The following is a 7,500-nucleotide window of genomic DNA, read 5'->3' on the forward strand; positions in this document are numbered from 1 at the left end:
ATAATTTCGAATTTATTATCTAATAATTATGAGTCTCATGACAATTTTGACTTTTAATCTCACAATTTTGACTGTCATAATTTCTATTTTCTAAATCAAAGATGATGAGAGAGTTGAAATTATGCCAGTAATGAATTCCAGCTGATGTAGAGTGATGAAAGTCTCTGATCATGTGTTCTGATGGAGTTCTGGTGTTCTCTCGTCAGTGCCGATGGCCTCCAGCGCTCGGATCCTGTGTGTGATCCTGTTCTCCTGGGTTCTGCTCTCGAGTCCGACCGAGTCCAAGCGGAACCGAGGCGCGATCCCTCACCCAGACAAGAGCAAACCGAACGAGTCGGACCAGAACCAGAACCAGAACCAGAACCCTCAGAGAGGCAGGAGCCGAGGCTCAGAGGAGGTTCTGGAGTCCAGTTCAACCGAGTCCAAGCGGAACCGAGGAGCAATCCCTCACCCGGACAAGAGCAACCCGAACGAGTCGGACCAGAACCAGAACCCTCATCAGGATCCTCAGAGAGGCAGGAGCCGAGGCTCAGAGGAGGTTCTGGAGTCCAGTCAGGAGGCGCTGCACGTGACCGAGCGCCGGTACCTGAAGCGGGACTGGTGTAAAACCCAGCCACTCAAACAGACCATCCACGAGGAGGGGTGCGTGAGCCGGACCATCATCAACCGGTTCTGCTACGGCCAGTGCAACTCCTTCTACATCCCGAGACACGTGCGCCGAGAGGAGGGAGCGTTCCGGTCCTGCTCGTTCTGCAAACCCAAACGCTTCACCACCATGAGCTTCACCCTAAACTGCCCCGACCAGCAGCCGCCGACCCGGAAGAAGCGCGTACAGCGGGTCAAGCAGTGCCGGTGCATCTCCATCGAGCTCGACTGAGGGTCCGGGTCTCGGGTCCGGGGTCTGGGTCTGGGTCTGGAGTCTCGGGTCACTGCAGGAGAAGGAACACAGCAGAACCGGATCCGGACCGGGCCGACAGTAAGAACACAGCAGAACCGGAGGAAGAAGCACACGGGACATGCTCTGGGGAATACTGGTCATCACATGAGAAAAGACACCATCATTATGAGATTAAAAAGACAAAATTATGACATAGAAAATCGAAATTGTGACCAAGTCATGATTATAATATTTAGAAAGTTGAAATTGACACTGTTATAATATTGAGACAGAAAGTCAAAATTATGACAGTCAAAATTTGTGACATAATAATGTCAATTATGAGATAAAAAGTCGAAATTGTCATACTAAATCATAATGAGGTAAGTCAAAACTGCCATACGAGTCATAATTATGAGGTTAAAAAGTCGAAATTATGACACAGAAAGTCGAAATTGTGAGAAAGTGAAGGACAGAACACAAGCTGTGGGGAATCCGGGTTATTATCACATGGTTCATGACACACACAGTCATCATTATCAGATTAATACAAAGACAAAATTTGTGACGTACTAAAAATTGACATTCTAAGTCATAATTATGAAATAAAAACAGTTTCACACTAAATCATAATGAGGTAAGTCAAAATTGTCATAAAAGTAATAATTATAAAATTTTAAAAAATTGTTTAGAAAGTTGAAATTGACTGTCCTAATTATGAGATAGAAAATCAAAATTATGACATACTAAGTCAATTGAGATGAAAAAGTTGAATAATTATGAGATAAGTCAAAATTGTCATAAAAGACTCATAATTATGAGATTAAAAAGTTGAAATTGTCATACTAAATCATAATGTGATAAGTCATGATTATAATGTTTAAAAAATTGAAATTTACGGTCATAATTTTGAGATAGAAAATCAAAATTATGGCAGTTAAAATTGTCACATACTAATAAGTAAATTATGAGAATAAGGTTGAAATTATGACAGGTATAATTATGAGATAAAAAGTTGAAAATTTCATACTAAAAATCTAAATGGTCAATTATCAGATAATGTCATAATGAGATTAAAAAGTTGAAGTTGACATTCTAAGCTGTAATTATAAAATAAAAAGTTTGAAGTTAGTTAAAAAATAATTACACACTTAAGTCAATTAGGAGATAAAGCCGAAATTGATAAAAGTCAAACTCTGTCATAATTGAACTTTTTATGTCAATTTTGCTAAAATAGCTATAACTTTTAATTGTTGCAATTGACTTAAGTGTCCATTTCATAATTTCACTTTTTAAAAAAAATGAATCAGTTTGACTTTTTATGTCATAATTCTAACTTTTTTTTTTTCCAAGTCATAATTTTGACTTAGCATGTCATAATTTCAACTTCAACAAAAGCATGATTATTTTGGAATATGTGGCATAAATGTGCTTCCATAAGCACTGGACACACACGTGATCATCTGTCACCATTACACGCGTTTAACATTTAACACACGCATGTGAACGTCATTCTCACTCGAACACTGATGATGTGTGACCCTGGACCACAGAACCAGTCACATGGGTCAACTCTTTGAAACTGAGATTTATACATCATATAACGCTGAATAAATAAGCTTTCCATTGATGTGTGGTTTGTTAGGATAGGACAATATTTAGAATATTTGTAAATCTGGAATCTGAGGGAGCAAAAAAATCTAAACATTGAGAAAATCTCCTTTAAAGTTGTTCATTTATGTTGGCGATTGTGCTGCATTCACTCACAGAAATACATGTTTTATATATTTACGGTAGGAAATTTACTAAATATCTTCATGGATCATGATCTTTACTGAATATCCTCATGATTTTTGGCATAAAAGAAAAATCTATAATTTTTGACCCCTATAATGTATTGTTGGATATTGCCACAGATAAACCTGTGCGACTCGTGATCCAGGGTCACATATATGCTTTCAAAACTCATTTTCCAGCAATCAACAGGTTTTAAGATTCTGTTAAACATGTCTAAACGTTTACATGGGCAGTTGGCATGAAAAGTGTCACTTCATCTTAATCTTTTGTTTTAAACAACATTTTATGATTATTAAACATGCAGAGATGCATGGAGGATTGGAAAGGACTCTTGTTTACTCTCATTTGATCAGCCACTGAAATGATCCTGCATTGCATTTCATGCTTTCAGTGGATCAGATTGACGTTTGCTCCTCAGACGTTCATGCATTCACGTGAAACATCTCCGAGTTATGAACTGAAGTGCATGATGTAATGGTGCCAGATGAAGATCCTCACGGTGAATGTCTTCATTCATCTCCACATGTAGAGCGTTACGGACTGATAGTTTCCACTATGTGGAACGACTTTATTTAATGTGACAGAACGAGACACTGTTATTCATGTTTCTGCTGGATTGCTGTGAATGCTGAGTTTCTTCATGCTATTCCTCTATTTATAATATCAGATAAAAACATTGAAAGATTATATGCAGTTTAGTTGTGAAACCCAAAGTTATCACACATTTTGTTTTTAAGTTGTACAGATGTTGTGTATAATGCTTGTATGAAGATCATCTTAATAAAAGGTCAAACATGTTCACCCCTGACCTCTTTCTCTCTCTGACAAACACATGAAGGCCGGCGATTAAATGCTTTAAAATCGACTGAAACCAAATGATGTCTGTCTAAACTTGTAACTCAGATTTAGAAACCAATATTGCATTATTGAAACACTGACAGAAGATGTAAATGTGATTATGAAAAGCATCATTTCATTGATCAAATGTGATTTTAAATGTAAATACTTTTTGATAATATGATGAAAATAATATGCAAAAAAATAAAAAAAACATTTTCTTGAATTTTTGAAAATTTTGACACTCTTTAGATTTTTCCTTTAGGATAAAGTTTATTGCACCTAATAAATGAAAAAGTATCACAAAAAAAAAAAAAAGTCAATAAAATCAGAAATCTGACAGTAATAATAATGTTCCAGGAGTTTTTAACGTGTTTGACGGTGGAAACACATTTAGGCTTGTCATAAAATAATTGGATAAATTAAAGAATTCACCATATATGAACTCACAGGGAAACATCCTCAAATCCTCATAATATCATATTCCTCAACAAAACCTTCCTCCTGTGAATAAATAGGGCTTTGAGTTGGTCATTCACTCATTTACACACAAAAACATCTTAAAATATACAGACACTGTAATATTTCACTGAAATATGATTCATTCTCATCATGTTCTCCAATAAAAATAAGCTGGACTGCAAATGTGCATGGACATGGTTTGCACGTTCACTTTTCCAAACGCAGGATATTGCATAGTGTGAAAGTGCGTCACACGTCATCAAGTATAATCTGGTGTGGACCAGCCAGGCCGGCGGCTCGCGGTGATGCTCTACTCCGGCTCAAACACAGAGACGTCGGCCCTTCACACGTTTTAGTATAAAACAGAAACTACTCACTCAGTTGTGTATTTGAGGCCGTGTTTGATGAGTATGAGGCACTGCTGATGAGAGACTGATGTTGCTTCACGACCCATTAAATGTGTTTAATAAGAGTTTGTCCTCTCACTGAAGGTCTTTCATGCAGAACCATGTTCTGAGCGGCTCCTGCGGTCACTGATCTGAGGTCAGCCGTGTGTTTCAGATGGACGGCACGCCGGCTTCTTTCTTTCGCAGTCGCTCTTTCTGTCAAACACATTTTCAGCAATTATTTACATTTGCATTGATGCACTTTTGTCCAAAACGACTCGCATTGCAGTCAAGGTGAACGTTTGTTTTATCGGTTCATGCATTCGTGGAAATTAAACCTGATCTAGGCATAATTCAATAACTCTAACATCAATAATATCTGGTGAATTCAGGGATCTGAAAGCAGAAATATCATTTAATTACTAGACAAATATATTACAATGGTTAAAAACTAAAAAATTAAGATGAAAAAAAAAAAGTATATACACACATATATATATCAGCTAAGAACAAAAATAATAATTAGAATTAAATATATAATAAGAATTATGTATGAAAATAAAATTATGTAAAATTAAAAATTAAGTTAAGATAAAATAATGAATATATAATATATAATTAATTATCTAATTAGAATAATGTATGAAAAAATGAGATAGAAAAAAATTATTATTACACTGGTTAAAAACTGAAAAAAATAAGATCAAATAAAAATTAATTTGTATATATCAACTGAGAACAATAATATAATTAGAATAAATAAATATATAATTAGAATAATGTATTAAAATAATATAAAACAAAAAATATATTTTTTTAATTAAACTGAAAACATTAAGTTAAGATGTTTCAGTATGTTCCAGTCTCTGCTGTTACTGACTTCCAAATAGTTTCTAGTTGCTCCCGAAGATTTGCTTTTGATGAAACTTTTGTGTGATCTATCTCTGAATCCACTAAATCCCACATTTATTTAATGGGATTTGAGTCCGGACTTTGACTCGGCCAACTGTGACGAAAGAGACATTTGTGTTCGCTTCTTCGTGTGTTTGTGTGTTTGTGTGACTATTAAAGCACATTTTCCTCCAGAATCTGAAGATCTTTCTTCTGGTGTTGGATTTGAGAATGAACACGTGTGTTATGAATGTACTAAACTCGCGTAAACAGCCGTACATGAGGAAGAGTGTGTGTGTGTGTGTGTGTGTTTCCTCACCAGGCTGTTTTCGTTGATCTTCTTCGTCTCCACTTTCTTCTCCGCTGTGATTTTTTGGACTGTTTTCTGAGCTTCTTTAAGTCTAAAATGAAAGAGCACAAAATGAAAGGATTAATTCAGCAAAGAAAAACAACATTGTGTCATCATTTACTCACTCAAACCTGTGTGTGTTTCTTCTGATCAACACAAAAGTTTTTTCCTCGCAATGTAAATGAATGAAAGTGACACAAAGTTCATTCTGAGTCGCCTTTTCCTATTATATGAGTTGATTTTGAGTGAGAATTAATTTTTTCCAGTAAGTCTGATCAGTAAAAGCACAATGTTTCCATCCAAAGTTGTGAATTTGTAATATGGCATTAAATGTTTGCGAATAAAGCAGCGTTTCCATCCCATGCGTTCACTTCATCCCACTTCCTGTGAAATTGGCGCAAAATATGAGTATAAAAGTGTACGTTTCTGCAATCGGCTGTTTTTCCCTCCATCATAAACGAGTGTGTCTCGAGCGTCAGACGAAACACAGTAAACGCTGTCGTGTTCTCTAGCGTTCGGGAACACACTCGTGTGTGTGAGACGCTTCTGGAGGGAATTAAACCAAATCATCCTGATCACACACTTTCAGAAACACCAAACCAGCATTAGAGACGCTGCGACGCCATTGGTCCGCTGGTTACTCCAGTTATCCAATCACAGCCGACGCTGAGTCACGTGAGGTTTGAGGGATTTATTCAGTAAATGCGTTTCCGTCGTAGTTTATGCACGTCTTATCGGATAAATGTACCGCCTCAATTAAGCGTTTTTAATGTGCATTTTTAGAATTAATGCTCATCTTGCCGTTTCCAGCCATTGTTTTTTTTGCAATATCCCAAAATGTCAAACCAAACATTATTCAGACACCAGATATAATATTTGATATTATTTCACTAGTGTGATCAGGACACTATAGTTCATTTCTGTGAGTGAGGAGAGCAAAATAAAGTAAACTGAGATATTATACCCAATAACTCTTCATACAGTGACTACCAGTAACAATGATTGGGACACTTTGAGCTGATCATGTTCTGCTGAAGTGTGTTTTCTTTAATTGCTAATGCTCTTTTTACACACAGACTGAACACAATGAAGCATTGCTTGGTGATTGGTTGAGCTAAACTGGTATTATCTAATTGTGTAGTTAAATTTAACAGCTGACAGATATTCAACATAATTCATGTGTGAGACAGTCTAACAGAAGGACGGACAAAACCAGTCAAATATCAATGAGTTCTGCTCATATTTTATTACCATTTTCCAAACTATAGCGAATAAACTGATGATGTGAGAAGTGTTGAAGGTGTGTGAGTGAATGTTGGTTTGACTGTAAAAATAGGTCAATGGAAACAGAGCTAGTTCATGTACTCTTGCCAAACGAATATAGAAACATTAATATATAAATAATATTAATATATAAAAATAAGCAGGGTTTGAGCGTTATCAAGACACGAGGGGCATTAAAGAGAAGAGCTCGAGGTCCGACACACTGTCAAAGTCCCGCATTATGACCCGGTTAGCAGGACCATCCCTCGGCGTTCCTGTGTGTGTGTGTGTGTGTGTGTGTGTGTGTGTGTTCACACTCATGGTTCCTCACCTCTCTTTGGAGATGCGCTTGTTCTCGCGGGTCCAGGTGCTCTTGAAGTCGTTGCAGAACTCGTACCAGAGCATGAAGACGTAGTTTGGGGGAACGTCCTTCTCGCCAGACTTGGGCTTGAGCCCGAAGAACGTCACCATGTCCTGGAAACTGGAGGAAACACACACAGGAAGTCAGAGAGAGAGAGAGACGTGATATCTCTGTTCTCAGAAGCGAATGAAGAGATGCTGTACACTCAAACAAGCATTTTCTGTGAAGCCGCTTTAATGTACTGAATTGAATTACTGTGATACTGCGAAATTGATCA

General features: G+C 37.0%; 2 protein-coding genes across 6 annotated transcripts in view; one reads left to right on the plus strand and one right to left on the minus strand.

Moving 5' to 3' along the window:
* grem1b (gremlin 1b) overlaps positions 1–884 on the plus strand; it is a 1,982-nt gene extending 1,098 nt beyond the window's left edge. Inside the window, exon 2 of the mRNA XM_079853888.1 lies at positions 207–884. Within this exon, the coding sequence (XP_079710014.1) occupies positions 207–877 (671 nt within the window). The 3' untranslated portion in view covers positions 878–884. The remainder of the gene's footprint in view (positions 1–206) is intronic.
* Positions 885–922: 38 nt separating this feature from the next.
* Positions 923–7,500, minus strand: part of LOC307148392 (formin) — an 81,931-nt gene continuing 75,353 nt past the window's right edge. For 2 of the 5 annotated variants that reach the window (XM_079853874.1, XM_079853875.1), the window contains 3 exons: positions 7,194–7,343; positions 5,570–5,651; positions 938–4,575 (listed from right to left, as the gene is read on the minus strand). In XM_079853874.1, the coding sequence (XP_079710000.1) occupies positions 4,531–4,575; positions 5,570–5,651; positions 7,194–7,343 (277 nt within the window). In that variant the 3' untranslated portion in view covers positions 938–4,530. Of the gene's footprint in view, positions 4,576–5,569; positions 5,652–7,193; positions 7,344–7,500 lie in introns of all 5 variants that reach the window. The other 3 variants (XR_013819451.1, XR_013819452.1, XM_079853876.1) reach the window with 3 other exon arrangements.

This window comes from Squalius cephalus (assembly GCF_949319135.1).
Source record: "Squalius cephalus genome assembly, chromosome: 20".
NCBI classification, from domain to species: Eukaryota; Metazoa; Chordata; class Actinopteri; order Cypriniformes; family Leuciscidae; genus Squalius; species Squalius cephalus.